This window comes from Dicentrarchus labrax, unplaced genomic scaffold (assembly GCF_905237075.1).
Source record: "Dicentrarchus labrax unplaced genomic scaffold, dlabrax2021, whole genome shotgun sequence".
Classification (NCBI taxonomy): domain Eukaryota; kingdom Metazoa; phylum Chordata; class Actinopteri; family Moronidae; genus Dicentrarchus; species Dicentrarchus labrax.
Genome location: NW_026136707.1, coordinates 3,330,424 through 3,350,992, shown reverse-complemented (window position 1 = coordinate 3,350,992; position 20,569 = coordinate 3,330,424). Strand labels below are relative to the sequence as shown.

Sequence of the window (20,569 nt, the reverse complement as noted above, 5' to 3'; positions counted from 1 at the left end):
CCAAGAAGTGACAGTTAAACGCAGATTAGGCAAAAAAAATAAAAAATAAATTTTATTTAAAAGTTTTTAATTTAGGGAGAAAACGCCGAAGTCTCGCGAGAGTTCCCTCGATTTGTAAATTAGCATGTTGTTGCTAGGTTACTATGTAACGATTGTAATTAGACTATAATCCAACATGAATACTGTTTAGTTCATTATCCTGATTAACTGCCACACTAACACTAACACATATTCACCCTCGGCGTTAAATGTCGGTGAAGTTCATCCCAACATTTCAATGTATCCGGATTAACGTGGTCACAACTGAAATCCCGTTTGACTGAAGCCTTCTGCCCCTCCACGGCCGCCGTAGCCAGCAGCACGACCCGCCTCCAACTCAAAAGTCTTCAGAGGAAGATTATGATCCCTGAAAACAGAGTTTAACAGAGTTTAACAGAGTTTAAGCTTTAATATCCGGATAAACTCTGAGACACAAATGCTCGGACTCTGCTGTCTGTGGTGAGTTCACGCTCACTCGCTGTCAGTGGGGAAACATGGCTTCGTTGCGTTCAAGGTTCTCGGTGTTGTGGCTCCTGTTTATTGTGACAGCTCATGTGATAAACGCTGTTGGGAGAACGAAACTAATCGGAGATGAAGCGGCCTGTGAGTCCAAAGACAACATGATCAGCGTGAGATCCGTCAGAACCTCCGCGGACACCGGACCGGAACCGGGAGACCTCGCAGCCGCGTTCACTGTCCGGACTCTGGATGGGGAGTTCTCCTACCAGCCCGGAGCTCTGCGGGGGCCTCTCATCATTCACGCATTCACCAACAAGTCCGGGTTCCTGGAGTGTCTGTGGAGCTCGGAGTCGTCCCTGAGCAGCCTGGTCCAGAACCTGCCCGACAGCGCCCAGGTTCTGTTCCTGTCCCTGGACGACTCCGCGGTCCCTGATGCTCTGTGGATGAGGGAGCAGCTGCAGCGGGCCGCCGTGCAGCACCGGTGAGAAGAGTCCAGTGTGGTTGTACAAGCAATAAGATGTTATTAAACAGTATTTAAACATGTTGTTTAAGTGAGAGTGCAGAAGGATGATCGGTTTAAATGTGTTAAAGTATTAGAAATAAAAGCACTCATTCTGCATTGATTGTTATTAAATGATTAGATTGTGCTGATTTATTAATGTGCAACCTGAACTGTGGTGATTTATGATCTGTTGGACAATATATATATACATTTATTGGACCTTAATATTTGCTTTTTGTGTGAAATAAATAGATATTTTTACCTCTTTGTGATTAAAATACTCATTTAAATAACACAATCTGAGTCCTTTGGAGGGGAAATCCTTACAGTCACAAGACTAAAACAATTGGAAACCACTGATTTTAATCCTAAACAGTGTGTTGTGTTTGATAAATGTGTTTTAATATAAAATATTAATGCATAAAGTAACTGGTAGCTGTTGTGTCGTAGAGTTAAAAGTACATTTCCCCTTTGTAATAAGTCACATAAAATGGAAACCCCTCAAGTTAATTACCTTTATAATTTTACATACAGAACTTTAATACATGTAATCAGTTACTTTACACACAAACACACATTTGGAAAAGGACGTTTATTAATAATAATTAATAACGCTTAACATCTCTGCAATAAGGAAGTTTAGTTCGGTCAGAGAGAGACACATTGGTCTGTAAAAGAGAATAACAAAGGAGACACAACAGGAGTAAATAAATAATTATAAATGTCTTATAAAGGAAGACAATCAAACAGGGGCTGTTTTGTTGGATGTAAATCAATTACAGGAAGCAGCATAAATGGTATATTTTGTCATTTTGCTGTATTTAAAGTGACTTTACTGAAATGCAGGTGGATCTAAAACTGTTATTTTATTATCTATAAGTTGGTTTTTACATTATTTTGTAGATTAAGGCTTTTTGGTGACACACTATATTGTAGTTCCTGACAGAGTATTAAACATTTGACTGTTTGAATAATAAAACCACGATGCTTAATGTCTCTCCTTCGTGTTCCCGCGCAGTAAGAAGGAGGTTCTGTCCAGGCTGCACTTCTCTCCGGTGCCGGTCTTCGCTCTGGGTAACTGGATACCCGCCGTCTTCTACTACTGGAGCTGCACGTCACGTAACTGTGTCCTCGCCCAGGCTGTTTTCACCTCCGAGGGTAAGAGCGCCGTCTCTTCGTGGGCCTAAAAGGTCAGATTGACTCACCTGGTGGTTGGGCAGATGTAAACAAGGTTCCCACACACATTCCTGGAAGTTTAGAGATTAGTTTTCCACTCATGGAAACACCTGGAAGTTGATTAAAATGACCAAATATCCTGTAAATAATCTATCCTGGAAATCTTTACTTGTATTTTATCCCCTCGCTCAGATGTCCTACATAAACCTGAGTGTGTATTTACATGTTAAATATGTTAATAATAGACCTACTGGTGAATAATATGACAGTTTGTGAGCAACTGCCTTCCTGTATTGTCAAGAAAAACTCCTGGAAAGCTCCTGGAAAGGTCCTGGAAAATTATTTCTTAAAGTATGTTTAAGTAAGTAATACTTCTATCACCAAGAAAATACTGTGTGATGGTCGAATCTGTAATGTTTCAGCTGCATTAGACGCATTTTTTGTACGAGTACATCACTCTAATCTTAGCATCCACTCTAATCTAACTGCTGTATTCATTAGATTTGTTTCCAGAACCACTAGTTAAGATCTTTTTAAGGTCTTCAACTTAAAACTCCCTTTGTGTTTGTGTCTTAGGCTCCAAAATGTACCCTAAAAAAAGCATTTTTTGCTGTATATTCTTATTAAAACAACCCCTTATTTCCTGTAAAATGTGATTTATTTTGGGTGATGTATTCACCATTTTCCTCCTCACAGGGTGGAACATGCCCGTGGTTATCAAGAGACTAGATGCCAGGTACGATTGGCTCGTGGCGCGCTGGAGTCAGAAGTCCTATCGGCTGATGGATGCAGGTGACGGGTGCCATCCTTCCCCTTTGGTGGAGGGTGCTGTGGCCTGGGTCTCTGAGGGAAACTGCTCTTTCTTCACTAAGGTCTGTTCAAGTCAGCAATAAAGCAGCTAATGTTTAAAGTTAAGTGTGTAACTTTTAAGAGGATCGTAGTTTCTCCTCCACGCTTGGAAGGATGAGCTGTATTCAGTTGGTTGCAATCTGCAACTTCACCCCTAGATGCCACTAAATCCTCCACACTGCCAGCCCCCCAGTTTCAGAGCGTAGTTCACTGTTTGACGCACTATACATGTGAATTTCTTTACGACTACATTACTTATGATCAAAAACATCAAGCAACAACACAGGACATAGAAAGTCAGCGAATGTTACTGACTAATCCAACGGCACGAAGGCCAGTTCGCTGTCTGTCTGCAGCCTTTTGTTTCACTCTCGCCAACGACTAAAAAGCCTCTTGTTCGGTCACTCTTTTTCTCTTCTTGCCATCGTCAGTCTTCCTCTTTGGTTTCTTCTTCCAAATGATTCATAATTTAACCAAAATCAAAAGATTAATTGACAGTAAAAATAATAATTAGTTGCAATCCTTTGTAGCTTATAATGATCTCCATTCCTTTTGTCCTCTAATATGGATCCATCCACCGGTCGCTGTCCTTCCTTCCAGGTGCAGAGCATGGCCAAATCCAACGCCACCGGTGTCCTCGTCTACGCTCTTCCCGGTAACCCGATCCAGGACATGAACTGCGACGGGGATGAATGCGACACACCGCTGAGCATCCCCGCTGCCATGGTGCATCTGGAGCCTTCGGTGGCTGAGGCGCTGCGGTAAGAGAGTCTCACCGGGATTAACTGAACACTTTAAAGGTTAAAGTGATGATGCTCAGAAGGAACACAGCTTTAAATAGATAATAATATCACATAAGCTCTTCTAAAATCCATCATTTCATGTCTCTAAAGAACAGAGAATCTGATTTTAAAAGTTTCTTTATTGGTTAATTACGCTGTTATTTTGTTCTTCATGTGGTGTGTGATACTTTGTATTGTAGGTCTGGACAGTCGGTGGTTGTGTCCCTCCAGAACACCCCGTCCCCGGGCTTCTTCTTCAGCATTGACCAACAGGGAGCGCTGGCTGAGATAGGCTGGTTTCTTTACCCCTCGTTCAGCTTCATCAACTGGCAGGCGCAGTGGTAAGAACACAGAAGGAGGTTTGAAGGGTTATTTAACAAATCTAAGATAAAACAACCCTCAGAGAGCAACAGAGGAGGGATCCCTCTTTCAGTGTGGACAGACAGAAAATAGATAAACATAGTAAAATTACCTGACAACCAGGATAGATTGTGAACATATACACAGAATATGACTCCAGAAGGACCTCAAGCAACCTCCAGGTGTCCACCATGGAGACCTGGAAAGAGGACAGACTGCACAAACACACAAGAGGCAAACTTCAAGCACATTATTCACACAGATGGAGAGAGACACAAGAGGAGAGGCTGTAGTGAGAGCAGCTGTCTCACACTTCACCAGCCTCCTTACTCCCCCTCCTTATTTAGCTGCTGCTCTAGATGGAGTCTAAAGGAGAGTGTGCACATTTCCCCTGTAAGCAGGCCTGATAATTAACAATAATGATACGTTACAGTGAGTTCATGTGATGTATTCACTTAGAAAATGTTAAATTTGTTCACTTACACATGCAGTTTATAGCATTTGGGTTGTGCAAAGAAAATAACAAATATTCAAGTTATATTTTGGGCCGAATTCACTTGACTTATGACGTTCTTGGAGCTGTGTGTAAGAACATTAAACACTAAACTGGAGTTAAATGCGTTGTATATGTACGTATACTTTGCCAAAAAACAAGTAACAGATGTGAAACCTGATGGTGGCGGGGGATTTCCAGAGGGGGAAGTGGTGATAGTGAACGGGAAGTGATCAACATGAAGTTTAAAACTGTTAAAAACTACAATCATAAAAGATTTTTACTTTTAAATGTATAAATCTTACATTTTCTGATTCTTTCAAATCTTAAATTACATTTCTGTAAATTCTTTTTCACAATTTGAAACGTAGAATACTGTATTAGAGAAAGAACTTTGATGATTTATGTTCTTTATCTGTGTCTCCAGGTTTGATTTCTACGCAGATCTGCAGACCAAACTTCAGAGACCTGCAAAGGTTGTTCCTGTTTTTGACAAAGTGCAAATGCAGGGAGAGAAAGGAGCGGTTGCCACAGTCGACCTGCCGTTAGGTAACGTCCTCAACAATATGTGTGAGATTAAAACCCTGAAACTGGATGTAGACCATCATTAGACACTAAAACTTCAAGTTTATTGCAGGTTTTATAGACTCTTTCTGTTTATCTGTGATATGGGAGGATTCAGGTCTAACCTTGATGATATAATCCATGTTATGGGACACTTATCTTCTAAAGCATCCCTTAGAGACCACTCAAAACAACTAACCCTGTTCTGAAAAACAACAATAGCTTTATTAAGCATTTTAATGATATATAAACATTATATTCTCTCTGCAGGTTTGTTGGACTTTAACACGCTGGAGCTCGATGCGTCCCTGTCTTGTCCCGGGAAGAGAGATTTGTCCTGCGCTCAATGGGATCACACAGTGCAGCTGTTTATCTGCTGTGATCATCTCGGCCCGTACTGCAACATGGAGCTGGGCCGATGGATCACGGCCTTCCGCAGGTCAGATGTTGATGTAAAACCACAAATACTTAATAATTACTATTCATATTGATAATACACAGCTTTTAAATACATCTATCTGTGCGGTCTGTGGATCCTTTAAACATTTTAAGTCTAAATTTAAAATTTAAAAGTATTGAAATGAAAATATGAGCACTTGAAATGCTTTTGTGTGCCCAATAAAATACAATCTGCTCCCATGTTTTGGTTAATTAGTGTGCGTGAGATTAGTGTATGTACAGAATCAGCACAACAGACGACTGTTCTTAGATTAAGATTCAAACATTTAATTGTGTGTGAAGAGTTTGGTCTGTTGGGCACATTTCACTGAACATTGTGTACTTGGGCATCAGAATATTCTTATTAATATGATTTAAATGTCCTTTCCAGGACATTTTCCAGGAGTTTTATCCCTCGTATTGACTTCTTTTTTAACGATTGTCAGGTTTATTACAGGTTGGTAGTCAGTGTTTTTATATATGTGACACTCTGCGTTATCTTGCTTTCGTGGCGAGCTTGGCTGTTCTCACCTTCCAGGATTTTGGTCATTTTAATCCAATTCCAAGTGACTGGAAAACTAGTCCCTGCTTGGTTATGAGCTGCAAGAATCTGATTATTTTATCTGATGTTGTCATTATGTTTGTAGAGGTATCGGGCGCTGGCTGACGAACGTGTCCCCTCTGCTCCCCCTGCTGGACAGCAACAGATGCACCTTGACCATGAAGACGGTGCCGTGGGCGATGCCGTGGATCGTCTCCCTCAACCTGAGATTCAGTATCAGCAATCAGACCGGTATGTGGAGCTACGTGCGTCGCAGTGTTGTTTGCTGCCAAAGCTAACAGCAGAAGTGTGTGTGTTTGAGGAAAAAGTCGTGTTCTGTTCTGTTTTTTTTTTTTTCTAAAGCAGTGAGCAGGAATCTCTCAGCAGGAAGGAACAGTCTGTCTGTAAATAGTTACTGGAACATATGTGGATAAAAACACTGCAAAGACAAAGCTTCTAGTTCCAGGAAACTATTTTGACTCAGTCTGTGTGACACAGAGGGATGATTGAGGAACAAACAGGAGCCTGTCGGACATCGTCAGAGACCAGATGTTTGTTTCTGAAGAAATACAGTCATGTGCTTTAGATTTTACAACGTGATTATTGAGCTAATTTCATCATGAACTTCGGCCATGAGCACATTTCATGCCAAATAATATTACAGTTCTGTTTTCACTGTTTACACACACAAACTCTTAACAAAAGTTACACTGATCATACAGTGGTTGGTCTACAGTATAAATGCTTTAAAATTAAATAAAAGTTTGCAAATTTGAGTCGCTTGAGGTGCACCATTTTATTTTAAAATGAATAACAAATTATAACAGTGTATAAATTAGTATAAAACAGTGTATTGTAAAAAAAAGTCAAAATAAATGACAACACAACTACAACTAATACATCGTTATGAGGGAGATTATCTACATAAACAACTGTCAGACTGTTGCCGACTAACTTTAATTTGCTATGAATCCACAGGTGATATCACAGGTGAGGATGAGGAGGAGCTCCGCCCCTTCAGAGTAATGCCACTGTACAGCGGGGGAACCTTCGACAAGAACTACAACAAGAGATACCAGCCAATCAAATTCCTCGTCCAGGGTTCGACCAAGAAGGTAACAGATCTGATTATTAATCCTTTTTTAAAGAGCTTCCTGTCTGTCCGTCCCCGTCTCAGCTGGCCGTCTGTCTGTTCTCAGGTTGAGCTGTACGCCGTCATCACGGCCCACGGCAGCGATGACAACAGCTGCGGAGAGTTCTGCGTCACCTCCCACCACTTCCTGTTCAACACTGTTTTCAACAACACCCTCGTATTCGATTCTGCAGGTAAAGGGAACGTCGACTTTTTAAAGGAACGTTATGTCAATTTGGTTGCGATTTGGCGCCCCCTAGTTGCAATACCACTGTCGTACGTATGGACAGCTACACATTTGTTATGATTACTTATGTTTAAAAACAAGGGAGTGGACAACTTTTTAACACCTGAGCCCGGGTATATTTCCCCCCCCTTTTTTATTTTTCTCCTCCGGGGGGAAAAAAAACCCCCCCCCCCCCCCGGGGTTGGGAGGAAGGAAAAAAAAGACACTAGCACAACCTTGCCCGACTGTCCGACGACGGCCGATAGTCGGGTTGGTGTGTCCGGGCCTTTTGTTAACTCGCTAACAGCAGCTACATTTCGCAGCAGTTACTTTACTGTCTATCAGGAAACTCTGTAAATCACAAAGAGTTGAGGCGGAGCAGCCGGAGGACATCGGAGGGAAAACTAGAAAACATTTCCTCCATAAAATCTGATTTAATGACACATGAAATGCTCTTACTTTATCCGACCGACAGTCCGAAAGATACTCTGTGTACTGTGATGTAAAACATAACAAATCCTCTCATCTGAGAAACTGGAACCAGCAGATGACAGAAAGTTCTGATCAATCTCTTGATCAGCTGATCGATAAATTGGCCTGAGGAGCGGACATTAAGCCGCTGATTGAAAGGTAATTTTCTGATCTCTTTTGGGAACCATCAGGAACGCCTCTGGGCTGCACCACGCGGGTGAAAGAGGGCGCCGTACCAAACGAACACGGCACATGGCTGTATGGGCGAGGAGGCTGGTGTGATGGACTGCAGGTCAACCCCTGGAGGGTCGATATCACCAAACAGGTAAAGATCTTTACCCCAAACTTTATAATTTCATTGCATTATTAATCTCTTTTAATCTACAGTAGCTGTTGTTTAAAGCTGCATTAATCAATATACTTCCAGTAGGTGAGAATTTGACTGACGCAGACGATGTCCTGATGTGTGAACGGGCGTCTCCAGACAATGAGAATTCATAGTTTTCCCCTAAAAATTAGACATTTTTGGGATCTGAATCAACATTATAATGAACTTTGAGTGTAGTTTTATTATCTGAGTGATCTGTCTGCTGAGAACAGCCTCATAGAAGTGATATTTACAATTAATATTCTTCATTATGTAGCCTAAACTAACAAAGAAGTCCCTAACCAGTTATTATATTTCTCAAGAAACAAAGAAAATGTTTTTTCCTGTGATTAAACCAAACAGTCCAGACTGGTTTAGTTTGTTGGGAGCTAAAATGTGTAATTTTCCTGAATAATGTTGGTTTAATCTGAGTTTTTATGAACACAGTGTGTCTGTTTCTGTCCTCTTTCAGCTGAACGTGAGCGAATCAAACACCGTTCTCTACTTCGGCCTGTTCGAGGGGAAGGATCCAAATCCCTCCAAGGATCCTGGATACATCATCATGTCCTCTTTCCTTGTCTTTTACAAATGATGCCACTCTGTAAAACTTAAATATTGATGTGAATGAATGGATGTTAGTCAAAGTACAAATCAAGCCAAAGATTAAATTTCTATTTTCCTACTGCGTTCTTTGACTGTATCCATCACTCTCGCACAGACAGGACGTACCGTAAAACTTCCAATAAACGCAGGTTTCATTTAAAAGCCTGCTGTGGCTACACGTTTTGACAAATAAACGCAGGTCTCCAATAGAGGCCTGGTCTGGATTTTATAGAAACTATCTCGATGTATAAAACCCACCAGGGTGAGTGAGTTTTAAGTCGTTTCAATCTCCTACACAAATATAAATGTTTAAACTTCTGTCAATATGTACATGCTGCACATTGTTAGATCAGTTATAGATTCTCCACAATTCAATCGTTCACTAGATTTTAAGGAAACGATCAACAACAAAGTGTAACGTTAATTCATTCTGACTTACCGGTAACATGGTAAACAAGAGAGAAGGACAAAAACCTCTGAAGCATCATAATAATCATGTTAGCTATCAAATTTGCTGAACAAAATCTCAAGAGAAGCAGCAGTTAGAATTTAGTTTAGTTTTGTGCTAAAGGAATTAAACACCTGTCCCAAATAGAGGCCTGTCCCAAATAGAGGCAGGCGGAGTTCAGTGATTAAAGCAAATAAACGCCCGGGCTATTATTAGAAGTTTTACGTTAACTGTTAGTGCCAACTGTAAGCGCTGATGCAAAATACCACGACCGGCCATTTGCATCCTTTTCTCTCTCTCGAGACGTCACCCTGAAGTCAACGAGAAGACGAAGCCTTGCAGCTGAAATAGACGCTCCATATGCTGAAGCTGCATCGTTCTGAGAGCAGCCTCTCCTCACTAATTACATGTAATCATGTCCAACTTGAAACTTTGTGGTGAAGAAAGTGTTTCTCAGTGAGTCATCTTCCTGTTGGGAGGTGATTCCTCTCAGCTTCTTACAGACATTGAGGGAACTACTTTATGTAGCGAGGATGGGTTTAAACTGCAGGTGCAAACATTAACTATAATTTCAACTATTTCCCTGCATGGAGTCAAGTTTTTCTTACATGATTTTCGATGTAACGTCTGTAAAATGACTAAGAAACTACTGTATGCTGTTTGTTAAAGGTAATATAAAGGACTTAGATTCATAAAGAAACATCAAATGGAAGAAAATCATCCACATTATGTACTTTTTAAACTTAAAATGAAGACATACAGACCAAGAAGTGACACATAAACACACATTTGACCAAAAATCTTGCGAGAAATTTTAATTTAGTTCCTCTAATTGTAAATGAACATGTTGAATTTATTATTTAACGATTGTGTTATCAGACTATTTCCAACATGGATACTGTGATATAAATAAATTATGATTTGCTGCCATATTAACACAAAATATATTCACTCTTAGCATTAAAGCGCAGTGTAGTTAAATCCAGTTTCAGTTTCGGTTTGACTTCTGCTCCTCTACGGCCGCCGTAGCCAGCAGCACGACCCGCCTCCAACTCAAAAGTCTTCAGAGGAAGATTATGATCCCTGAAAACAGAGTTTAACAGAGTTTAACAGAGTTTAAGCTTTAATATCCGGATAAACTCTGAGACACAAATGCTCGGACTCTGCTGTCTGTGGTGAGTTCACGCTCACTCGCTGTCAGTGGGGAAACATGGCTTCGTTGCGTTCAAGGTTCTCGGTGTTGTGGCTCCTGTTTATTGTGACAGCTCATGTGATAAACGCTGTTGGGAGAACGAAACTAATCGGAGATGAAGCGGCCTGTGAGTCCAAAGACAACATGATCAGCGTGAGATCCGTCAGAACCTCCGCGGACACCGGACCGGAACCGGGAGACCTCGCAGCCGCGTTCACTGTCCGGACTCTGGATGGGGAGTTCTCCTACCAGCCCGGAGCTCTGCGGGGGCCTCTCATCATTCACGCATTCACCAACAAGTCCGGGTTCCTGGAGTGTCTGTGGAGCTCGGAGTCGTCCCTGAGCAGCCTGGTCCAGAACCTGCCCGACAGCGCCCAGGTTCTGTTCCTGTCCCTGGACGACTCCGCGGTCACTGATGCTCTGTGGATGAGGGAGCAGCTGCAGCGGGCCGCCGTGCAGCACCGGTGAGAAGAGTCCAGTGTGGTTGTACAAGCAATAAGACAAAGTTAACAAACCTCCATTACAAGTATTCAAAATATTACTGAAGTAAAAGTACAGAAGTATTAAAAACCAAAAGTAAGAGTCCTGCAGGAAAGTTTCCCCTCTCTAACTTATATTAATATATGCGTATTATTTTTACTTTTTAAATAAACTTTTTGGTATATCTTATAATTTAAAATCCCCAAAATGCACCTTTGTTCGTGAATTAAAGGTCCAGTGGAAGGAATATCATATTTCTATGTTTTCATTAATGTATAAATCACCTGTAAATAAGAATCACTGTGTTTTTCGTTAACTCAGAAATGAGCGGGTTTTATCTCCAGAGGGAGCGGGTCCTCTTCCACGGAGGCCACCATGTCTCTACAGTAGCCCAGAACGGACAAACCACAACACTGGCTGTAGTTCTGAATCTGCAGCTTCACCTCTAGATGCCACTAAATCCTACACACTGGACCTTTAATAAAACCATAATGCTTAATGTCTCTCCTACGTGTTCCCGCAGTAAGAAGGAGGTTCTGTCCAGGCTGCACTTCTCTCCGGTGCCGGTCTTCGCTCTGGGTAACTGGATACCCGGCGTCTTCTACTACTGGGGCTCGCGCCTTTCCCAGGCTGTGTTCACCTCCGAGGGTAAGAGCGCCGTGTGTGTTTTGGACGCCGCTTCATGAGATTTTAACGGCTGAACTGTAATTTTTCCCTCCTCACAGGGTGGAACATACCTGTGATTGTAAAGTCGCTGAGAGCCAGGTACGATTGGCTGCCGCTCTGGAGTCAGAGGTCGTATCAGCTGATGGATGCAGGTGACGGGTGCGATCCTTCCCCTTTGGTGAAGGGTGCTGTGGCCTGGGTCTCTGAAGGAAACTGCTCTTTCTTCACTAAGGTCTGTTTGCTGCTTCTTGCTCAGGTTGTTACTTCCAACAGAGATATTATTTTAAATCAAATTGATCCTATTAACAATAATTAGGCTTTATTGCTGCACATGAAAACTATTTGACACCAATTTTAATGATTGACGAACAATTAAACTCGTTTATCGAGAAAAAACACAAAACCTTCTCCTGTTGCAGCTTCTTAAATGTGAGAATTTGCAGTTTTTCTCTGTTTTATATCCGTAGATTGAATATCTGGAACCACTCGAGCAATTTAAAGAGGTCAATCATGACTTAATAGATTAATTGATATTAAAATAATCATTAGTTGCAGTCCTGCTGCTCTTTCCACTTTGTAGTTTCATATTAGACTTCCCTCTAATATGAATAATATGGATCCATCCACTGGTCGCTGCCCTTCCTTCCAGGTGCAGAGCATGGCCAAATCCAACGCCACCGGTGTCCTCGTCTACGCTCTTCCCGGTAACCCGATCCAGGACATGAACTGCGACGGGGATGAATGCGACACAAAGCTGAACATCCCTGCTGCCATGGTGCATCTGGAGCCTTCGGTCGCTCAGGCACTGCGGTAAGAGAGTCTCACCGGGATTAACTGAACACTTTCAAGGTTAAAGTAAAGATGTTTGCTTCCTCTCTGATTAAGCTTCTCTTCAGCTTTTAATAAAGTCTCTAAAATATTACATAATCTCTTCAGGGGGACGATATAATCTCCTAAAAATCAGAAGTGTAGTGCTGTTTGAAACTTTATGAATAGTTTAATCATGTTGAGAACATTACGCAGCAGTCAGGCAAACATCCAGCAAAGTGATGCTTTATACCACGGATGTAGTAGGTTGTAATTGTCATGGCTATAAGCAGTTATAGGTGTATGAACACAAGTAGTTTATGTTTTGAATGATTTAATTTACGCAGATGAAGTCGCATTCAAAACATCCATTCTGAGGAAAAGTTGCAGAAATCAAACTCATCTAATAATTCACAATGAAAACAAAGCCAAGCAAACTCTGTGGATGCAGCACGAGCTGGTAAAGTTTAACAGGCAGTAGTGTAGAGGATGAACTTTACTAATTAATGTTAGCTATCTACAGTGTGGAGGAAAAACTAATTTAATTCGCTGTGTCACTCAAAGGCTTCCAGCAACTTTTAAATAGAGACGCACCGATCCACCAGTTTGTTTCGGTTCTGATTCCGATACCTGAATTTCAATGTCTGCTCACACTGATGCCACTTAACTGAGTCTGTATTTTGGTACGATGCAGCACAACTTCCAATCCTCTGAATGTTTGCTTTACTCACATTACCAGTTACACATTTGTCGATCCGACGGACGTTAACTGTTACTAACTCACTCAGTTGCAGACTGACGTTACGTTACAGCAGGTTCATGGTCCAATGCAGGTTCGATCTGTACGTCTAACTCAATTCTGGGAGACAAAGGCAATATGAGGACTACTGATATCGTAGTAGAACTGTTTAATTACTAATTAATTTATTTATTTATTGGCTGCATTATTATATATTCATAAAACTATTGTTTGAATCTGGATCAGTGACGTCAGTCCGATTCTGACTTAAGTCAATATCTGCATCCGATACCATATTGGATCGGTCCCAACTCTTCTTTTAAGGTGGAATGTTTGAGTTGACATCACAAATCAATCAACACACCTTAAATGTCAATATGTCAACTTTGACAATCCCATTTGTTTTTATTATTATTATTATTCTTTTTCACCATTTCCAGGTCTCTAAAGATCAGATAATCAGATTTAATCAGTTAATCATTTAAAAACACTGTAAATTATTCCACCTTTTGTCCGCCTCATTACGATAAAATACTTCTGAATTTGTATTGTAGGTCTGGACAGTCGGTGTACGTGTCCCTCCAGTCCACCCCGTCCCCGAGCTTTTTATTCAGCATCGACCAACAGGGGGTGCTGGCGGAGATGGGCTTGTTTCTTTACCCCTCGTTCAGCTTCATCAACTGGCAGGCGCAGTGGTAAGAACACAGAAGGTCTGAAGGGTTGAAGAGACTCTGCTGTAACTTAAATCTTATTTCATTAGGAGCATCATAAGTGTTATTGCATGGTTGATGTGTAGGGTTGCATTAGATTGTACAGCAACTCCCTCTAGACCCTTGATTCAGATAAAGAAAAACCCTTTAATGGGGCAGAAAATGAAAGAAATCCCAGAGAGCAACAGAGGAGGATCCCTCTTTCAGTATAAAGAAGATTGAGCAAAAAGACAAAGAGGAGAAACTAATGAGAGAGAGACAGTTTTTTTTGATCTGACATTGATAGGGAGACAGTGAAGGGAAGATAAAACTGGCGTAATGTGGTAAAACTTTATAGTTTTAGTTCATATTCCAGCTGCAGCATTCAGAAGCATTTAAAGACTTTGAGGACGTTACAGTGGATGAAACCAGGTACACACCAGGTGTATTGTAAATTAGTAACCTGATGTGTATTATTACAAACATCTGACGACTGACTATATAAACACCACGCGTGCATGGTCTCTTCGATTCTGTGATTTCCACGGTCAAACAGTCAGACATCAGCATCGTACGCTTACAGAGTGAGTAGGAGAGCTGGTCTATAGGCCCCTCTGGGCATTGTCCAGCTTAACGCGTGGCCCAAAGAGGATTGTTCCGACCTTATTGCTCAGTTTCTTAAAGGTGAGGAATTTGGAGGTGGTGCCGTCAGCCTTGCTGCATGAGCCATTTGAACCCCTGGTGTGAGGAATGCTGCCACTTTTTGCTGGATTGGTGCTGCGCCTGAACCCTGCAATCCATAAGACCTGGTCCAAGTCCCAAGTTAACTCTTTCCACCCTCCTCAGTACAGTGAAGTGGGGTTGAATGGGCAGTCACTGTTTTGCCTTGTCAAGGCCATAATGGTGTATCTTCATCGGACACATGGCCACAGAATGACAGACGGAAAACCAGTCTCCGAGACTCGGCCCTCTCATTGGGTTGTGGGTGCAATCCAGCAGGCATATAGGAGGGCAGACCGTCAGGCCAGCACATTCCACATAAAACCTCTATCTGAAGTTTGTACAGCAGCCTCTTGGTTGACTCCATCCACCTTTATCAGGTTCTACTGCATGAACGTGGTACTGACCACCCCATTCACTGAGTGTATGCTGGGCTCAATGCAGCAGGGCATGACCTTCCACCCTTTACAGCATCTGGTGGGGCCAGCTAAGCGTTGGTGGCATCTTGCACGTAGGCCATGGGTGTGTACAGAGTGTATATTTGGGTGAGCACTCTGGTGGCAGTGACGTCTCATTTGAATTAATCTGCCAATTCAGGTTCCTGCAGTAGCAACTGAGCGTGCTCGGTTTCCTCGCAGCGTGTCCTAAAGAAGCCTCGTACATATGGAATATGTAACTGTGTGGAGAGAGAGAGTCTCTTCACTCAGAGAACCAAAGTTCTTGCATTTTTATCTGTGACTTTGTCTCTAGGTTTGATTTCTACGCAGATCTGCAGACCAAACTTCAGAGACCTGCAAAGGTTGTTCCTGTTTTTGACAGAGTCCAAATGTATGGAGAGAAAGGAGCGGTTGCCACAGTCGACCTGCCGTTAGGTAACTTCATCAACAATATGTGTGAGATAGGCAGGTTTACATGTCAGCATGTTGTACTTAGTAGCTATTTCAAACCAAAAAGTGACAAGTGTTGTATGAACATTATTGTTTTGATGTCCTAATGGGAAAAAAAATGGATGTAGACCATCATTAGACACTAAAACTTCAAGTTTATTGCAGGTTTTATAGACTCTTTCTGTGTATCTGTGATATGAGAGGATTCAGGTCTAACCTTGATGATATAATCCATGTTATGGGACACTTATCTTCTAAAGCATCCATTAGAGACCACTCAAAACAACTAACCCTGTTCTGAAAAACAACAATAGCTATATTAAGCATTTTAATGATATATAAACTATTGTCTCTGCAGGTTTGTTGGACTTTAACACGCTGGAGCTTGATGCGTCCCTGTCTTGTCCCGGGAAGAGAGATTTGTCCTGCGCTCACTGGGATCACACAGTGCAGCTGTTTATCTGCTGTGATCATCTCGGCCCGTACTGCAACATGGAGCTGGGCCGATGGATCACGGCCTTCCGCAGGTCAGATGTTGATGTAAAACCACAAATACGGAATAATTACTATTCATATTTATAAAACACATCACGAGAGAGAGTGGTATCAGTCTTCTCATCTATTGTAACTCAGAAAGAAATTAAATTTGACCTAAATGTCAAACTATTCCGTTAAAGTCCCACCAAGATCAACAGATTTAAATACAATGATTTTGGTATCTTCAGTTTTATTCTTAAATTGCTCTTGATTTCCTGGGCTGGGAAATAAATCAATATTGTGATTAACTGATTTTAATTGAACTATACTGATCCAAGAATCCAGTTATTTTATCTGATATGTTGTCATTATGTTTGTAGAGGTATCGGGCGCTGGCTGACGGATGTGTCCCCTCTGCTCCCCCTGCTGGACAGCCACAGATGCACCTTGACCATGAAGACGGAACCGTGGGTGATGCCGTGGTTCGTCTCCCTCAACCTGAGATTCAGTATCGGCAATCAGACAGGTATCAACTATAATAACACTGAAGCTACGTTCGGTTCGCGGCTGGAAAACTGTGAAACCCATCTTGATGTTTGTAGGTGTACTGAGTAAGTTATAGAGTGCGGCGATATGATCGTATACTGTTTTTTACTGTCTCTCAGGACCCAAGTTGATGCTTGTATTCAGAAAGTATTGAGTTAAAGATCACCAGAGACAAAGGAACCAGTATTTCTGAGTAATAAAATCAATTTCTAACACAATTTGTTAGCCGCTGTTTTTCATGATGATGAGGAGGAGCTCCGCCCCTTCAGAGTAATGCCACTGTACAGCGGGGGAACCTTCGACAAAAAGTACAACAAGAGATACCAGCCAATCAAATTCCTCGTCCCGGGTTCGACCAAGAAGGTAGCAGATCTGATTATTAATCCTTTTTTAAAGAGCTTCCTGTCTGTCCGTCCCCGTCTCAGCTGGCCGTCTGTCTGTTCTCAGGTTGAGCTGTACGCCGTCATCACGGCCCACGGCAGCGATGACAACCGCTGCGGAGAGTTCTGCGTCACCTCCCACCACTTCCTGTTCAACACTGTTTTCAACAACACCCTCGTATTCGATTCTGCAGGTAAAGGGAACGTCGACTTTTTAAAGGAACAATCACTGCAGGTGGTTGATGTAATAATTCGACCTTAAGGTCAGTTTTAGTTCAATGACTCACTCTTCGTCAGCAGTCCCACTTGTCATCGAGTTGTAGTTCGTGGCTGTAAAGTTGAAGAGCTTCTCCAGAAATGGATCTTGAGCCGAGAGCTGCTGTTTCCAGTGTCAAGGACGAGCTTTAAAACTCAACATTTAGGTCATTAAAAGTTATTTAAATGTCAAAAGTATTGAATATTAATAACCTAATATCCACATTAATAGTTTGATATTAATGTTTAAGTGACAGTCCTAGAGCATAAATCTCTGTATTTTAATACATTTTAAAGGAACAATAATCATGTCGGTGCCAACACATAGATGAAGGATCTACTGGAGTTTACTGTATGTTATTATTTTGGTTGTGTTTATGTGGAGTAGCCAGGCAGGGATATAATATAAGGAAATAATTGATTTATTGAATTTAAATGTGTTGGTTGCTACATTTATCAAAGATGGTGTGTTAAATACAGTTAAATAAAATTTATTTAAGACATTTTATATAATTGAAAGTAATACTTATGTCTGTAAAATAAAAATATACCAATATGGACTGATTGTCGTATTTTCTGATCTCTTTGGGAACCATCAGGATCGCCTCTGGGCTGCACAACACAGGTGAAAGAGGGCGCCGTACCAAACGAATACGGCACATGGCTGTACGGGCGAGGAGGCTGGTGTGATGGACAGCAGGTCAACCCCTGGAGGGTCGATATCACCAAACAGGTAAAGATCTTGACCCCAAACTTTATCATCTGATTGCATTATTGATCTGAAACCTTTTAATTTTATCTACAGTAGCTGTTGTTTAATTTAGTGTAATGTGAAGGGTTATCTTATAGTGATATCTATATTATCTCTGCATGGTGTTTTAGCGTCTTTCAGCTCATTGTTTTGGTCGTATGGTTGCATCTTTACTGTTTTGGTTCACTTTCACCGCTCTCATCGGTGTAATTTTCCTTGAAAAAGCTCTCAAATCTGACTTTGGTGAACATAGTGGAGCATTTAGCAACTAAAAAGCCCAATAGGTTATATTTCGTAGGAGTTGGTGGAGACCAAAAACAATATTAGACTTTAATTCATCAGAAACACGACTTCAAATGAAAGCTAATGTTGCTAATGTTGCTTTTTATGCTGGATGTGTAAATCAGTCTGACTTTCAGTTTGAGAGTTTTAAATTCAGCAACTTTTTGGGAATATCAGATTACTTTCAGTTTATTCACCACACACACACACACACACACACACACACACACACACACACACACACACTTATATTCAGGGTTTCTGAGGATAAGTTTAAATCCCAGTAAGCCTCTCCTTCTCCAGTACATTTACAAGAACCTCGTACTGAAATCAAGGTCACACTGAAGTAAAACATTTGAGTGCCGTAAGCCCATTAGAATTAAGGAGCGCTTAATTATTCTGAAGTGAGTTATTGACCATAAAGGCTCTTGAAATAATCATATAAAACTCCTGACTGGTTCCTGCCTGGCAGTTCTCTCATGTTCTCAGCAGTCATGTGCAACACAGTCCCGGGATCAGATTTCCTCCAGGATTTAACTGTAAAAATACGCAACCACATGTTGCACATAATGTCCGATTTTAGATTTTAATGTTTACTTTTCACTTTAAGAGCAGCTGCTTTGTTTTGTGCTACAGTCCAACACAATCTATGCCTCAAGTTTACTTCTCTAATCCATCTTCATCTAATTCTAGGTCTAATGTTCAGATTTACTACTAACGTCATATTTAAGATTCCTATGTGTGGAAGTGTTTGTTACGTTTTTTCATAACTTCGACCATCAATCAATTTAAGAGATTAAATGCAGACTTAATAATTTCATATAATTTATTCAAATACATCGTATATTATCTCATTTACTTGGGTCTCGCTATGTCTCTACTACTTTAAAGGGATTACATTTAGATTTATTAACAGAATCTGGATCCATATCTGATCAGCACTGCCTGTTTAACAGTTTGATCTGAGTTTGGTGCGTTGAGCTGGACGATGTCAATCACAAGGTCTATTTTACTCTAAATTGGAGAATAATTTACTAAATGAACAGCATAATGTATGGAGAAAGACGTGAAACTAGAGATTAATACCATTAACTCGTCAGAAAACTGTTTACTAAGCTCATAAATCAAGTGAGAAGTCGGCTCATTTCTCCATTAGATTGCATAGTATTGTTTCTTCATTGCAGCCAATGGAGCTCCCCCTGCTGGCCTTTACATAGACTACAGGTTTAAGACATTTACACGTTGACTTCACTTCACAGACCCGGAAGCTCTGTCCATTATATATACTGTCAATGAGTGCAGTGCAATGAAAAGGGGCTTTGCAAATGTTTCACGTTGAAAGATATTCATTCAGCAGGATGTATCTGTTCTAGTGGAGCTGCTCAGTGGTTCAGTCCCAGTACTGGGCAGCTCCCAGTAGCCCTCTCTCCATCATGAGCTCCTGTCAACTTGCCTTGTTAGATGAGGGTTTCATAAACAAGTCCCCTTTATATTTATATTTCTTCTATTATTTCTATATATTTTCACATCTACTACAATTATATTCTCTGTACTTCATATTATAATACTTAAAGAAATTTATGGAAGTTATGTAACAATGTAGATTTAATCTGGTTTGAAAACACTATTTTCTCCTTAAAGCTAATAAATAGAGTTACACTGTTGTCCTCAGCCAGCTGTCTTTCAGACTTCCTGCTGTGAAAGCCTCGAGGTGTATCACACTGTGTCCTGACTGGTTTAGTTCAATGGGAACTAAATTTGTAATCATAACCCCTCCTGAGTACTGTGGGTTTTTAGTGTGTATCACCTACTGTGTTATTCACTGTTTTCTTGATGAAGATATCTGTAAAATCAAAGCGTTGCTGTGAGTTTTATGAACACAGAGTGTCTGTTTCTGTCCTCTTTCAGCTGAACGTGAGCGAATCAAACACCGTTCTCTACTTCAGCTTTTTCGAGGGGAAGGATCCGAATCCCTCCAAGGATCCTGGATACATCATCATGTCCTCTTTCCTTGTCTTTTACAAATGATGCCACTCACTGACACTCTAGAGTTTAAATATTGATGTGAATGAATGGATGTTATTGAATGTGCAGTACAAGCCAAAGATTAAAGTTCTATTTTCCTACTGCGTTCTTTGACTGTATCCATCACTCTCGCACAGAAGGGAAGTCTTGTTTGCACCGACTGTTGTTGCTGATGTAAAATATCACCTGCCACGCTCGCCCAGCACGACCGTCCATTTGCATC

At 41.2% G+C, this 20,569-nt stretch overlaps 1 protein-coding gene across 3 annotated transcripts; it reads left to right on the top strand.

The window, feature by feature from the left end:
- Window positions 1-332: 332 nt before the first annotated feature.
- si:dkey-256h2.1 (uncharacterized protein LOC337520 homolog) lies at window positions 333-20,447 on the top strand. Of its 3 annotated transcripts, none has more exons than XM_051407824.1 (12): window positions 333-979; window positions 11,646-11,770; window positions 11,848-12,020; window positions 12,438-12,598; window positions 13,889-14,029; window positions 15,494-15,615; window positions 15,989-16,157; window positions 16,488-16,633; window positions 16,880-17,016; window positions 17,101-17,227; window positions 17,888-18,021; window positions 20,230-20,447. In XM_051407824.1, the coding sequence occupies exons 1-12, from the start codon at window positions 534-536 to the stop codon at window positions 20,347-20,349; spliced, it is 2,001 nt and encodes a 666-aa protein (XP_051263784.1). In that variant the 5' UTR covers window positions 333-533; the 3' UTR covers window positions 20,350-20,447. The 3 variants fall into 3 exon arrangements, with proteins under 3 accessions (XP_051263784.1, XP_051263782.1, XP_051263783.1); XM_051407822.1 differs by lacking the exons at window positions 11,646-11,770; window positions 11,848-12,020; window positions 12,438-12,598; ... (6 more) ...; window positions 17,888-18,021; window positions 20,230-20,447 and adding exons at window positions 2,019-2,158; window positions 2,873-3,048; window positions 3,626-3,786; ... (6 more) ...; window positions 8,224-8,357; window positions 8,872-9,081 and having other exon boundaries at window positions 337-979; XM_051407823.1 differs by lacking the exon at window positions 333-979 and adding an exon at window positions 10,465-11,106.
- The last annotated feature ends 122 nt before the right edge of the window (window positions 20,448-20,569 follow it).

Excerpts from the sequence above, each read along its gene's own strand:
- si:dkey-256h2.1 (XM_051407822.1), top strand. The coding sequence starts at position 534 with ATGGCTTCGTTGCGTTCAAGGTTCTCGGTGTTGTGGCTCCTGTTTATT. Across the intron at positions 2,159-2,872 it reads GGCTGTTTTCACCTCCGAGG|GGTGGAACATGCCCGTGGTT; the intron begins GTAAGAGCGCCG and ends TCCTCCTCACAG. Across the intron at positions 4,149-5,087 it reads ATCAACTGGCAGGCGCAGTG|GTTTGATTTCTACGCAGATC; the intron begins GTAAGAACACAG and ends CTGTGTCTCCAG.